Below are 15,281 nucleotides of genomic sequence, written 5' to 3' on the forward strand. Positions count from 1 at the left end.
TTTCCTTCTCCTGTAAAGTTACCATTTTGGAGATACGAGGTTTTCTTCCCACAACAGTGTTATGTAATATGCAGAAAGTCAACTGACTTCACCTTGCTTTGTATTTCTTTTCAAATTTAAGATACATTTGGTTGGGAAATGCATCAAATGTCAATACACAACTAAAAAACTTGAATAATAGTGGATTTGTTTTCTGTTTTGAGTGAGTAACGTATTCATGTAATGTTGGGAATGATGCTTTAAAGTCCTGACATGTGCAGCACAGACAGTAAGCAATTGATGTGATTTGTGTTGCTTTGATCTGTAATCCTGCACATTTTGTTTAAAATGACGTTATGACTTTGCAATTATTATAGAGTGTTAGTGCTGTATTTGTATGATTTTGCTGTGTTTTTTAAGAATATGTGAAAATACAGAAAAGAACCATTTATCCTGTAAAGTAACAGCAACAATACAGAATATTAATAGAAAAATTAAGTGTTCAAAAGTAGTTGTGTTTGCTTCTCTATGTTATAAGACATGCTTGTACAGCCACAATTTACAGTTAAGAGTTAATCTCAAACAAAAAAATGTTTTTGCAAAAGTAGAGCTACTGTGCTAATACTGTTGCTATATGTTTTGCAGCTGCTTATTCAAACATTCCTGTGCTTTTGCTGGATAAGTAACATGGCAGCACAGTGAACTACTGTCAGAGATAAACGCTAATTTTGCAATTATTTTCATGTGTTTATATAGTCATTAACAATGTATACACACAACTATGTACTTAAAAAGACTAACTGATGACAGATAAAAAGACTGATGACTTGATAGTGATGAATACTTATTTTATGTAAATTTGCAGAAATTTCTGGTAAAATATCTATCAGTGTCATTAACATAACAGCGTTCTGTCACCTCAGAGACTTGAGACCTGACTCCAATGTGTATCACAGAGACTCGAGATTCCACCCAGGCTTGCACCCCTGAGACTCCAGACTTGACTCTCAAGACTCTGACCTGCACCTCAGAGACTCAGGACTTGACTCAGAGTCATATTTCAGACTCAAGATTCCACTCTGACTCGCTTCGCTGAGACTGCAGACTTGATTTAGACTCGTACCCTGGAGACTCTAGACTCAACTCAGACTTGCACCTCAGAAACTTGAGGCTCAATTCACATCTCACCAACTTCAGACTCAACTCAATTCACACCTCAGAGACTCTAGACTCAACTTGGACTTGTATCCCAGAGACTCAGACTCGCACCTCAGAGACTCGAGAGTCGCCTCAGACTTGTACCTCAAACTCTTGATAATTGAGACCTCAGAGACTCAAGACTTGACTCAGACTCAAAGCTCAGAGACTCGAGACACAAGTCGGACTTGCACCTTAGAGACCCGAGACTTGACTCATACTCATATTTCTTGAGATTCCACTTGGACTTGCACCACTGAGACTCCAGGCTCGGCTCAACTCAGACTCCAGACTCAACTCAGAGATTTGAGACTCAACTCAAACACCCACCTTAGACTCTAGACTCGTCTCGAACTCGTACCCCCAGACATTTTAGACTCGACTCCGACTTACACATCAAAGACCTAAGACTCAACTCAGATTCGCACCTCAGAGACTCCAGACTCAGACTTGCATCTCAGACACTCAAGACTCCACTCGGACGCCCAGAGACTCCAGACTCGACTCAGATTTGCACCTCAGAAACTTGAGACTCTACTCAGACTTGAGACTCGATTCAGACTCAGAGATTTGAGACTTGGGCTCAGGCTTGCAGGAAGCAAGTTGTGAGCATCTCTGCTGTGAGCTGTTAGACTACGTCTTGCTGGTGATTGTTTGCATCTCAGATTAAGGGTCCACAAGCTTTCCATACGGGCCTTGTTATGAAAACCTGCAACAGTATTTATCAGTGTTTATTTAAGATGACACCACTATTTGGCAAAACAATAAAAAAAAAACGTTCACAAGAAGCCTATAGAAGCTGTTATCTTTAACAGTGGCGTCATTTTAAATACATACTAATAAACAGTGTTGCAGGTCTTTTTTGTCGCAAGAACCGTCTTCGGATTGTTTGGATGTTTAAGAGTTTGTGTAATTTAATATTGACTATGAACTATTCCATTTGAATAATGACACATAGATACATATTAGATCAGGTGTGTTCAGCTCTGGTACTGGACGGCTGTTGTCCAGCACAGTATGGTGATTTTCCTGCTCCATCTCACCTGATTCCACTCAGCACTGAGTTAGCAGGCTCATTCGGTGTGCTACAGCAGGGAAAGTAGCGAATATAATAAAGAAAATAAAGAATTAGCTCAGATGGACAATCAAAAATTATTTTATAGCCAAAAAAGTTCTAGCAACATCAATGCATCAATATGCTAGTAATAAATCTTATATGAAGATATAAATGAAGCATCTTTCCACTGATAATATAAGCACTTTACGCCTCTGTGCTCTCTGAGTCTGTTAAGTGCTTCTCTTGAATGAGTTTGATGCCATGCTTAGCATCAGTGGCCTCCTCAATAGCAGCAAGCTCTCTGGCAGAACCGATCTGAAGCTCCTCCTGCTTCCTCTCTCGCTCTTCCTTCTCCAGCCATCTGTAGTTGAAGAAGTTCATGATGAAGAGAAAGAGTCCCGGGACCAGCATCATAACGCCACATGCATAGTACATGTACTTATAGTCCATGAAGATGTCGACCAACGCTCCTAAAGGAGAAAGGGTCAACACCAAAAACCATCAGGTGATAAACACAAATACATGGTAATATACATCGATCAGGCATAACATTCTGACCACCTCCTTGTTTCTACGCTCATTGTCCATTTTATCAGCTCCACTTACTATATAGGTGCACTTTGTAGTTCTACAGTTACAGACTGTAGTCCATCTGCTTCTCTGCATACTTTGCCCCCTTTTACCCTGTTCTTCAGTGGTCAGGACCCCCATGGACCCTCACAGAGCAGGGACTATTTGGGTGGTGGATCATTCTCAGCACTGCAGTAACACTGATGTGGTGGTGGTGTGTTAGTGTGTGTTGCGCTGGTCTGAGTGGATCAGACACAGCAGTGCTGCTGGAGTTTTTAAACACCTCAGTGTCATTGCTGGACTGAGAATAGTCCACCAACCAAAAATATCCAGCCAACAGCGTCCTGTGACCACTGATGAAGGACTAGAGGATGAACAACACAAACCGTGCAGCAGCAGATGAGCTATCGTCTCTGACTTTACATCTACAAGGTGGACTGACAAGCTAGGAGTGTCTAATAGAGTGGACAGTGAGTGGACACAGTGTTTAAAAACTCCATCAGCACTGCTGTGTCTGATCCACTCATACCAGCACAACACACACTAACACACCACCACCACGTCAGTGTTACTGCAGTGCTGAGAATGATTCTCCACCCAGATAGTACCTGCTCTGTGAGGGTCCATGGGGGTCCTGACCACTGAAGAACAGGGTAAAAGGGGGCTAACAAAGTATCAGAGAAACAGATGGACTACAGTCTGTAACTGTAGAACTACAAAGTGCACCTATATAGTAAGTGGAGCTGATAAAATGGACAATGAGTGTAGAAACAAGGAGGTGGTCAGAATGTTATGGCTGATCGGTTTATATACATACACTTAACATGGATTTGCATATTAGTCTAAGATCATGTAGTTGTGTAACTGCTGTTCAAGAGTTTGGAATCACTTGTCATGTACAAATAATACACAATAATAATATAATATACAACTATGGAAGACTTAAAGGCTGAGGATTCACCTATTTTATTTACCCACTTTTAACTGGATAATAACAGGATCATGTTCTTGAGATCTTGAGAAAATCTAATGTTGTTTTCTTGAGATAACAGCACAATTATTTTGAGATCTCGCTGATTCAAATCATTTTCATGAGATATGAGGCCATCACACAAACATATGGATGGAAGTTCATGACTAAATGATCCCATTATCTCAGGAAAACAATATTTATTATTTCATGATAATGACAAATAATTTGAGATCTTGAGAAAAGCATCATCACGGGAAACAAAATAAGTGAAATATGTAAATCCATGGTCTTCTAGGTCCTCCATATCAAACAAAGATGAAGCTCATATACAAGTATACAAAAACTGCATATATTTGTTTGCAAAAGTTTAAACGCCTCTGGTTAAATTACATGTTTTGTTAAGTGGAAAATAATACATCCTCTACAGTAAACAAAGATATGGGACGTTTTAAGCACAATTACTTGCTGAAAGAATGAAGCATATTATATGTGCCACAACCTTTGTACGTCATAATTCATGTTTATTTTTGCCCAATAAACAGTAATTATGCATTCAATTATGCAGAACTGTGCAATAATTTTTCACATAGATAATAATATACTAATATATTTGCAAACATTTTCGTCAAGTTATCCGCCTCAAGATTTGATCACCACTTTTGAAATATTAGTGTATCATATAACTTTAATTTTATTAACATTCTTGATGATATACTTTCTTTTTAGAATCATATGCAGCTCTGGATACATCTGAACTTGTAATGTTGCACAGTTTAACATATTAGAATCATTCTGTACATTTATCTTCAAACTAATTGGTTTGATATTATTGATAAAGTTAATTCCAAACTTTTGATCTGCAATTTTTCAACTTACCAGAAATCGGAGGCCCCAGGAGAACAGGGCAGCATTCTATGATGGTGGCGAGGCCAACAGCACTGGAGAACCGCTGGGCTCCCACCAAATCCATCAGCACCTCGAAAAGCAGCGCACACACCATCCCAAAGGCCAGCCCGAAGAACACAGCATACGCCACCAGGCCTGTATATCCAGGCAGCAGGGGTAGAACTAAATGACACACCCCGTTATATGCCACAGAGAAGCTAAAGAAGTACTGAATCCGGGGCCGGATCCATTTGGTGTTGGCCACCAGGCCGGTCCCTGGCCGAGCCACCATGTCCACCAGAGCAAAGATTGAGAGCAGGAAGGCTGCAGAGTACTCATCAATGCCCTGGTGCTTGGCGTAGGGGGCCAGGAACACGACAGGGGCAAAGAAGCCGAAAAACATCACCACATTCCCCGCTAGATAGATGAGGTAGCCGCGATGCTTGAAGAGAGTCAGGTCGATGAATTCGTTCACTCGTGCTGCACATCCTGCCTCCTTGGGCTGCTGCTTCCCATTAAGTAAGCCAACCACTTGAGGGTCAGTATCCCCCTCTCCTTTGCCCACCTCACCAGCTGCTCCTTGGCCACTAGCACTTTGGCTCACAGGTGGCTTCGTTTTGATGTTAATGGGTCTCATCAAGGCTCCAGCCACGCAGCAGTTGAGCACTATGGCTCCCAAGACGAAGAAGCTCCCTCTCCAGCCAAAGTTGTCAAACAGAAACTGGTTTAGTGGCGCCAGAGTGCACAAAAATACTGGACTTCCTGCCATAGCCAAACCATTGGCGATTGGCCGCTTCACAAGGAAGTATTTCCCAATGATGGTCAGCGCAGGTTGTAGGTTAAAGGCAAGGCCAATACCTGAGAAATGGCATGATACAAAGACACCTTAATAGACGTTTTGTCTCATCTTTTAATACAAAACATTGCTTTATTTATTTGACCACACACTTGTCAGGAATGTTTTTGGAGACTTAAAGCTGCCTAAAAGAGTTTTTCTCTGTAAAGGACTTTATTTCTTCATTAAATTATTTCTTTTTTCCTTCTTCTGTTCAATTACCATATTGGAGATAGAAGTCTTCGTCATAACTGTAAATACACCGACCAGCCACTTCATTAAGCACACCTCCTTCTTTCTACACTCTTTGTCCATTTTATTAGCTCTGTTTACCATACAGGAGCACTTTGTAGAGACTGTAGTCCATCTGTTTCTCTGCACACTTTGTCAGCCCCCTTTTACCCTGCTTTTCAATGGCCAGGACCCCCACAGGACCCACATGGATCATTCTTAGCACTGCGGTGACACTGACAGCGTGGTGGCATATTAGTGTGTCGCACTGGTACGAGTGGATCAGACACAGCAGTGCTGCTGGAGTTTTAAAACACCTCAGTGTCACTGCTGGACTGAGAATAGTCCACCAACCAAAAATATCCAGCCAGCAGCGTCCTGTGGGCAGCGCCCTGTGACCACTGATGAAGGACTAGAGGATGACCAACACAAACTGTGCAGCAGCAGATGAGCTATCGTCTCTGACTTTACATCTACAAGGTGGACCGACAAGGTAGGAGTGTCTAATAGAGTGGACAGTGAGTGAACAGCACTGCTGTTCAACAAACCTGATAAAATGGACAAAGAATGTTGATACAAAGTAGATGTACTTAACAAAGTGACCAGTCGGTGTAAATGTGTCTTTGTAAATGTAGTGATGGCTGAAAACTGAATACACTGTCCTAAATGTATTCAGTAACATATTCAATTACAATAAAAGCATGATTTCCATAATCCATTTAGAACACATCTTAATAAAGCCCTTGGGGATTTTGGCTCTCATTGTTTGCTTCAGTCCACTGAAGCTCCCACAATCCCACTGCAGTCTCATGAACTAAGCAAGCAATTCACCATATCACACTAACAAAATTTCACTCTTGAACATGTCCACGACTGTTCGGATCCATCATCCCTCAAAAGAGTTTACTAATGCTGAGATTAATAAACAGCTCTTCATTTTGGTTTATCAGTCTACTCAGGCTTCAGCAGGAGCTTCAGTTTAGAAAGAAGTTGTTTCTTTACATGCTGTGCGCTGATTTTTAAATAGCTAATAAACAAGCATTAATGGTGTTTCTGTGTCATACCAATGGTACAACCCCATTTCCAAAAAAGTTGGGACACTGTGCAGAATGTAAATAAAAACAAAATGCAATCATGTGCAAATCATTTAAACCCTATATTTATTTATGAAAATAGACAACAAAAGACAACAAATCAGATGTTCAAACTGAGAATTTTTTTTTGTTTTTTGAAAAATATTTGCCCATTTTGAATTTGATGCCAACAACACATTCCAAAAAAAGTTGGGACGGGGGCAACAAAAGGCTGGTGAAGTTGTGTAATGGTGCCTGGTGGTTGATTGACAACAGGTCAGTAAAATGATTGGGTATAAAAAGAGCATCTCAGAGAGGCGGAGTCTTTCAGAAGTAAAGATGAGGAGGGGTTCACCACTCTGTGAAAGACTGTATGATCAAACAGTGCAACAATTCAAAAATAACGTTTCTCAACATAAAATAGCAAAGAACTTTGCTTTTCATCATCTACGGTACATAATATCATTAAAAGACTCAGAGAATCTGGAGAAATCTCTGTATGTAAGAGACGAGGCCAAAAACCAGTATTTGCTGGCCGTGATCTTTGGGCCCTCAGACAGCACTGCATTAAAAACAGACATGATTCTGTAGAGGAAATCACTGCATGGGCTCAGAAACACTTCTGAAAACCACTGTCTGTGAAAACAGTTCATCACTGCATCCACAAATGCAAGTTAAAACTCTAAAATGCAAAGAAGAAACTGTACATAAACAGGATCCAGAACGCTGCCGCCTTCTCTGGGCCTGAGCTCATTTAAAATGGACTGAGGCGAAGTGGAAAAGTGTCCTGTGATTCGACGAATCGACATTTGTAATTGTTTTTGGAAATCATGGACACTGTGTCCTCCGGGCTAAAGACCCCTCAGCTTGTTATCAGTGCACAGTTCAAAAGCCAGTATTCATGATGGTATAGGGGGCATTAGTGCACATGGCATGGGTGACGTGCACATCTGTGAAGGCACCATTAAAGCTGAATGAAATAAACGTGTTTTGGCAACATATGCTGCCATCCAGACGACGTCTTTTTCAGGGAAGGCCTTGATTATTTCAGCAAGACGATGTCAAACCACATTCTGTATGTATTACAGCAGCATTGCTCCGTATTAAAAGAGTCCAGGTGCTAAACTGACCTGCCTGCAGTCCAGACCTGTCACCACTGAAAACATCTGACGCATTATGAAATGAAAAATACGACAAAGGAGACCCTGAACTGATGAGCAGCTAAAATCCTATGTCAAAAAAATATATAAATATTTCCACATAAAAGTGGAAAAACATTTCACTTTCAGAACTACAGCAGTGTCTCCTCGGTTCCCAAACGCTTACAGAGTGTTGTTAAAAGGTGATGTGAGGTGATGAAACACAGTGGTAAACAGGCCCCCGTCCTAACTTTTTTGGAATGTGTTGTTAGCATCAAATTCAAAATGGACATATATATTTCAATAAACAATAAACTCTCTCAGTTTCAACATTTGATCTGTTGTCTTTGTAGTATAATCTTTTAAAAATATGGTTTGCATGATTTGCGTATCATTACATTCTATTTTTATTTACATTTTGCCCAGCGTCCCAACTTTTTTGGAAAATGGGGTTGAACCTTCCAATGGATGTTTCTTTAAAGGGCCATTTTTGTAGATCAGAAGTGTGAGTGTGAATAGCCTTTTGCACTTTTTGAGAACCTCCACATTATGTAATAGTTCTATACCAATTAAACCATTTTCCTAGAACATACATCCAAGCTGGAAACAATGCAGGAACCTCCTTTTTTAAATGCTAGATCGTATTCTAGCACCTTTTGGCAAAGCAACTACGAGCTCAAAGTGACCACGGGAGCAATGCCTGATTCTGCTTTTGACCTCCAGCTATCATTAACCACACACACAAACAGACTCAGGGGAGGCTCCCAACGTTCAGTGAACCTGACTAATCAGACTTACTGACCAACATGTCCTTCCACACAGTAACCCGGTTCTACTCAGCAGTGATCTACGCATGTCGTGACAAACGATCAGAGATTTACCTCCAATGACTCCTACGCATAAGTACAGATGCATTATGGTAGTGCCAAAGGAAGCAGAGACCATAGCGACCCCAACCATGAGGCCGCCAACCATGACCACTGGCCGGCTTCCATAGCGATTGACCAGTATACTGCTCACGGGTCCTGCAGAGAGAGAGAGACGAGTCGGTGGACATGAGAAGAGCCGAGGAGGCAAGAGGTCACACGAAGGATGGCGCTTGGGTTCAAAGCTAATACTGAGAATTTCACTGATGAACAGAACCACATGATTGCAAAGTAAGAGGAGTTACACAACTGTGGGCCATCCATGCAACCTTTGCTTAACCACCTGCTGTATTTGATATATATTGGGTATATTGGACTGAGCAAAATATTTATGGGACTGAAATAAACAAATAAACACACATAGGCAACCCCCTCACCTCCTGCATACATGGTAGCGAGCATGATGGAAGAAACCCATGCGATCTCGCTGTAGGAGATGGAGAAGTACTCCTGGATCTCCTTGAAGTAGATGGTGAGGGATTTGGGAAAGGCGTAGGAGAAGCCAATGGAGATGAAGGATCCAAACACCACCGCCCACCCCCAGCCTCCGTCAGGAGGAGTGTAGCCCAGATTAGTAGCAGTTGCAGGGGGCATTGTGGGTGCTTTCCAAACAGACAAAGAAAGTATGTAAGTGGTGGCATGGGTGATGAAGCAATACTAAAAGGGGAAATTTTAAAAATTTCAGCCTAACTCAGTTGCTGAGATGTAAACAATGCCGTTCAGAGTGGTTTGATGTGAAATGGTTTATGGCAGATAAACTTACAGACTCAGAGTTCTTTACAGTGGTGGTGATAGGAACCAGGGGTTGCAATATTTACAGCTACGGAAATATACAGTGCAGTCCAAAGGTCTGACCACATTGAAAATCCGGTATTTTTTCATTTAAACCTGAAAATAAACAACAGAAAGTTTGAGAAATTAAAAAATTTAAAACAGAAAAAGTTCTGACAGTTAAAACGAAAAAGAAATATTGAAAATTCTGCACTATTCCTTGGTCACTATTCAAATCGAAGGCCTTTGTACAAAGAGGTTAATGTTTTTGTTCTGTTTTTTTTTTATTATTATTATTTTTCAGTCTTATTCCTTCCTTTGAAACATGTTCGAGCGACTCTCAGGTGGATTTGATCTACTGATCAGAGGCTTTTGCACAAACTTGTGGAGACCATGCCAGCTTGAGCCCATGCTGTTATTAAAGCAAACATTAAGAAATTCAAATTCATGAACACACTCGAAGATTCTAGTTTTCACTCAAATATTTAGGCTAATAATATGATTTCTAAAAAAAAAAATTGTATTAAATTAGAATTGAATGCAAAATAAAAGCATTTCAACCAGTGGTCTCAGACGTTTGGACCCCCCACTGTAGCTATTTCATTTATTATCCAAAACCACAAATGAACCTTTGTGTCATGTTAAGCATATCTGTAACTATTTCATGTAATAAATTCCTATCAGTTCACTTTTACATACATTAAACACTTCAAACGTTTGGTTCATGATATGATAAATATGCTCTCATAAACAAAGATCTTATACTATAATCCGGTATATGGTTCTTGAAGGGTTCTTTAATAAAGAAAATGGTTATATAAAGAACCATCAGCACTCAAAAACTCTTTGCGTGATTAAAGGAGTCTTTGCATCGGGAAAGCGATCTTCAGATTGATGGACGATGTTCTATATAGAACCTTTTTGAAGAGGGTTCTTCTATTGTTACGATGTCAAGCTTATAATAATAGAAGAATCCTTTTTGGTGCTGTGTAGAACCATCAGCACCACATTCTCCATCAGTCTGAAGAACGCTTTCACGATGCAAAGACTCCTTTAATCATGCTGTGTTCTAGATTCTATATAGAACCATTTTCTTTACTAAAGAACCCTTGACGAACCATCTTTTAATTTGTGTACATTCATTTGTTTGCAGAATATAGTTCACCTCTCGAGATATGCCTTTATATACTGCTTTGCAGTCTCGTTCAAAGGGCTTTTGTTATTTTATATACAATAATAACTGCAAATAATAATAAATGAAAATATAATATTACAAACTATTTAGCAAAAGATATTTTTAAAAAATACAAAATTGTCAAATTTCAAAAACAGTGAACAAGTGAATAAAATAATAAATAATATACTATAAATATCTATTAATATTATTGTGTGCCAAAACATGCATTTTGAGATTTGATCTCCAATATTGAAATGTGATAAATAATGAATGTTAATTTTATTAAGATTTTCAATGTTATCCAGCTTTTTCAGTCATGTCAGAATATTCTACAGCTCCAGTAATGTGTTACTAATGGTTTGAAAGCTGTGAAAGTGCACAGGAACAGCTCATTAGAACAGTTTCATACACTTATCTGCAGCAAGATTGGTTTCATGTTATTAAACACATTAAACACATTTGAACGTTGCGAATTTTTTTAACAGAAATTGCAATTTTTTTTTTCTGTAATGTGCATTTTTTTAATCTGTCATGATTCAGTAATTTAAATTCCACTAAAATGATTGAAAAACGAACTCTGACATCACGATATGACTCGTCTCATCTAAAATCTGTTCAGATATGTTGACATGACTGTCTTGTTTGTTATGGACTTACCTCTGCGTGGAGTTGGTGAGAGACGGTTGTAGATCACCACATGTTCATCAGTCTTTTTCTTATCACACCTGTGCTTTTGCCTTTAACAGCCGCCGCCCGCCGCTGCCAGCTCTTATCAGTAACCTCCACCCCACCCCACCCCACCCCCCGCAACCCCACACACTCATACACAGACACACACACACACAATGCTTATGGCTGGGGGAGTTTATCTGATTCAGAGTGTCACACTGATTTGTAGTTCAGTTGACGTATTACTTAATGAATGACAGCCTGAACGATTAAAATAATTAAAAATTGTATTTATACTGGGAAGTCTAATGGATGTCACATGTTCGTTTGCAGTGGTAAACTGTCATAAAAATGTAAAACAATACTTCAAGACGTTTTTACGATATACGATATCACGTCACATTTCAAAGACACTATCAAAAACTATGAATCCGATGATTTTTATTCAACATTTCATTCATATCCACAATATGTTTAGAAAAACATACTGTGACATATCGTGACCTCATTTTTCACAATAACAATAAATGTTTTCATATTGCCCAGCCCTCCTATTTATGGATTTCAGGTGTTTCAGCCACACCTTTTGCTAACACATGCATTAAATCAAACACAGCCATGCAGACTCCATAGACAAACACTGGCAGTAGAACGGGTCGCACTGAAGAGCTGAGAGACTGTAAACATGGCACTGCCATAGGATGCGTCTTTTGCTCAAAGCCAGTTAGTGAGATTTCTGTCCTGCTAGATCTGTCCTGATCAACTGTAAGTGCTATTACAGTGAAAGGGAAGCGTCTAGCAGCAACAACCGCTCAGCCACAAAGTGGTAGACTGCGCAAACTCACAGTGGTGGAGTGGTGAAGCACGTAGTGCATAAAAAACACTTATTCTCTCTTGCATTACTCACTACAGAGTTCCCAACTGCCTCTAGAAGAAACAACAGCACAAGAACTGTGTATCAGGAGCTTCATGAAAAGGGCTTGGATGGCCAAACCCTCTTCACAAGCCTGAGATCACTATGCACAATGCCAAATGTTGGTGTAAAGCACGCCGCCACTGGACTCTGGAGCAGTGAAAATCATCTAGAATCATGCTTCATTGTCTAACGGATAGACAAATCTTCATTATCTATCTGATGGATGAATCTGGGTTTGGTGGATGCCATACCGAAATGCATAGTACCAACAGTAAAAGTTGGTGGAGGGAGGATAAAGTCTTGGGCTGTTTTTCTGGATTTGGGCCTCTTAGTTCCAGTGAAGGTTATTAATGCTACAGCACAAAGACATTTTAAACAATTATATGCTTCCAACTTTTTTGGTGACAGTTTTAGGAAGGCCATTTCCTGTTCCAGCATGACTGAGCCCCTGTGCACAAAGTGAGATCCATAAAGACATGGTTTGACGAGTTTGGTGTGGAGGAACTCCAGCAGTCTGCACAGAGCCCTGACCTCAACCCCACTGCAAGCCAGGCCTTCTCATCCACTATCAGTGCCTGACCTCACAAACGCTCTTTTGACAGAATGGGCACACATTTCCACAGACACACTCCAAAGTCCATAAGAGTAGAGGCCGTTATAGCCACAAAGAAGGGCCAACTCCATTTTAATGCCCATGGTTTTGGAAAGGGATGTCCAACAAGTTCGTAAGTGTGATCATTTTTTGTGATGTCCACATACTTTTGGCCATATAGTGTAAAACCGGTAATGTTAACGTTTATGAAGATAAACAGACCTGTTCAGCAGAGTGTAATAAATGATATTACACAGTGCTCAGTGCACAAACAAAGAAGTGAGCTGGTTTTCTAAAATGGCTTACGGGGAAAAGATTCTGCTTTATGGTAGATGTTTGCAAAATCATTAAATGGATGGTGTGCACTGAAACAGACTTCCTTCCTTCTACCTTTTGTTGATGAAACCAGATCCTCTAGACCAGAGGTTCCCAAGCTTTTGCAATTGACAGCCCACACAGCCGACCACAAAAGCTTCTGTGGCCCACAAGAAGATTTAACCAGCCTGATTGTTTCAAATGCAAGCAAATATGACACAATAATTAATGCAGCCCATTGAATTTAACTTGAATGTACAAACATACAACATAATAAACACCAAAAAGTCATATAGTTTTCTGTTTGTAGCCATTTATCCATGATGGATGACTATATATTGAAAAAAAAGAGAAACGACTGACATTGATCACTGAGCTCACCCTGAAATATTTAGGTATTTTCACCAATTATTATCACAACAATGTTATATTTTAAAAATACTGCTTTGCTTAAAAGTCTATGTATTGTAATGGTGTTTTGCAGTTCAAAAAACAAAAAGAACAATCACCCCGTAGACCAGACCAGCTAATGAAAATATCCTGAATGTGATATGTATATGTATGTGACCATTCCCTTATCTTCCACTAGGTGTCAGTGTTACTGGCTATTCAATAAGAACCTGTCTGCTTTGAGGCTTGCTGCCCTGCACCCCTTCAATAACAAGACCTGGTGAAGGCCCAGTTAAATCTGATTATGCAGTGCCCTAAGCTTGATGCCTCCATCTGAAAGCTGTAAATAATTTAGGAGAGGGTGAGTATTCAGAGCCACTGTTACCGATACTGGGACTGCCCTGTCATTGAACCTATTAGAGCACATGATCTCAGAGCCTGAGCTCGGGAAGCTCTGGGATCTGCTTTCTTACAACCAAAGCCATAAACAAAGTATTCAAACTATAACATAATATATAAGCTGTGCCTCTGGTCTGATTGGCTGCCTCATTCAAAAAGCAATCCGGACTAAAACACTCCTCGCCGCTTCCATGTGAACTGCTGAAACTAAATATTCAAATGTACATATGAATACTGATTAGTTTATGTGATGTCATAAAAACAAAGAATTCAAAATAGGCTGACATGTGACATGTTTAGATTTGACTGATATTAAAAACTGATATTTGATAACTTATTTATTGTACTCGCGAAGAGCAGAATGTTTAGGTGACGCTGTGGTACTGCGCTAAGATGTCTGCATTTTATTCATTTTACTGCATTTGTGAGTCCATAGAAATAAATAAAATACAGTTCTCTGTAATGCTAGTCCAGGTGGACCTAGTCCCAGTTTCTATTTTTTATAAATGCTTATATTGCTAAATTTCCTTTGGGATCAATAAAGTATCCATCCATCCATCCATCCATTATCTATCTATTGGCATTGGCAGAGATGTACATGAAAAATACTGGATATCGGCATCAGCCCAGAATTCCCATATCGCTGCAAGGGAGTGAATGGTATGTTCTGAAAATTTAACATCAAACTTTTTAATTAAGAAATAGAAAAGTGAGGGAAATTTGTTTTTTCATTATCCGGGTCCTTCAAGCACCAAGTCTAGATTGTTTAATGGTAGAGAGCTCAAAAAATGCCATGATGAGCTTAAAGTCCTTAATCAGCTCTTGCAGCTCTTGCTTAATGTGTGTATGATTCCAGATTTCCACTGTGCTGTGTGATCCACTGTGCTCTGCATGCGTGGGTTCGTAACCTACCTTCGTCGAAAAGAGTTTCTTGTGGGGCAGTCGTGGGCTGGAGGTTAACCAGCCTTGTGACCGGAGGGTCCCCTGCCCATGGACCCCACAGGACATGACTGAAGTGCCCTTGAGCAAAACACCTAGACCCCAACTGCTCCCCAGGCGCCATGGATAGGGCTGCCCATCTCTCTGAGTTAAATGCAGAGGTCAAATTCCTCTGTGTGCAAACACCGTTGGCCAATGGTTCTGAATTCTATTCTATTCTATTCTCTATGTTGCACTCACTACACTCT

The 15,281-nt window shown here is 40.1% G+C and overlaps 1 protein-coding gene across 3 annotated transcripts; it reads right to left on the reverse strand.

The window, feature by feature from the left end:
• Positions 1–806: 806 nt before the first annotated feature.
• On the reverse strand, positions 807–11,591 carry slc16a7 (solute carrier family 16 member 7). Of its 3 annotated transcripts, none has more exons than XM_036591739.1 (6): positions 11,471–11,591; positions 9,629–9,753; positions 9,243–9,467; positions 8,821–8,964; positions 4,653–5,519; positions 807–2,703 (listed from the first exon to the last, which is right to left on the reverse strand). In XM_036591739.1, the coding sequence occupies exons 3-6, from the start codon at positions 9,457–9,459 to the stop codon at positions 2,438–2,440; spliced, it is 1,494 nt and encodes a 497-aa protein (XP_036447632.1). In that variant the 5' UTR covers positions 9,460–9,467; positions 9,629–9,753; positions 11,471–11,591; the 3' UTR covers positions 807–2,437. The 3 variants fall into 3 exon arrangements, with proteins under 3 accessions (XP_036447632.1, XP_036447634.1, XP_036447635.1); XM_036591741.1 differs by having other exon boundaries at positions 9,243–9,471; XM_036591742.1 differs by lacking the exon at positions 9,629–9,753 and having other exon boundaries at positions 11,471–11,587.
• Between the last annotated feature and the right edge of the window lie 3,690 nt (positions 11,592–15,281).

Source organism: Colossoma macropomum, unplaced genomic scaffold, assembly GCF_904425465.1.
Source record: "Colossoma macropomum unplaced genomic scaffold, Colossoma_macropomum, whole genome shotgun sequence".
In the NCBI taxonomy this organism is placed as follows: Eukaryota; Metazoa; Chordata; class Actinopteri; order Characiformes; family Serrasalmidae; genus Colossoma; species Colossoma macropomum.

What these genes read in the sequence shown, in the direction of transcription:
- slc16a7 (XM_036591739.1), bottom strand. Translation starts at nt 9,459, where the DNA reads ATGCCCCCTGCAACTGCTACTAATCTGGGCTACACTCCTCCTGACGGA. An exon ending in CGCTACCATGTATGCAGGAG is followed by an intron (nt 8,965 to 9,242) that starts GTGAGGGGGTTG and finishes CTCTCTCTGCAG; the next exon opens with GACCCGTGAGCAGTATACTG. An exon ending in CCTGGGGCCTCCGATTTCTG is followed by an intron (nt 2,704 to 4,652) that starts GTAAGTTGAAAA and finishes TTTCTCCTTTAG; the next exon opens with GAGCGTTGGTCGACATCTTC.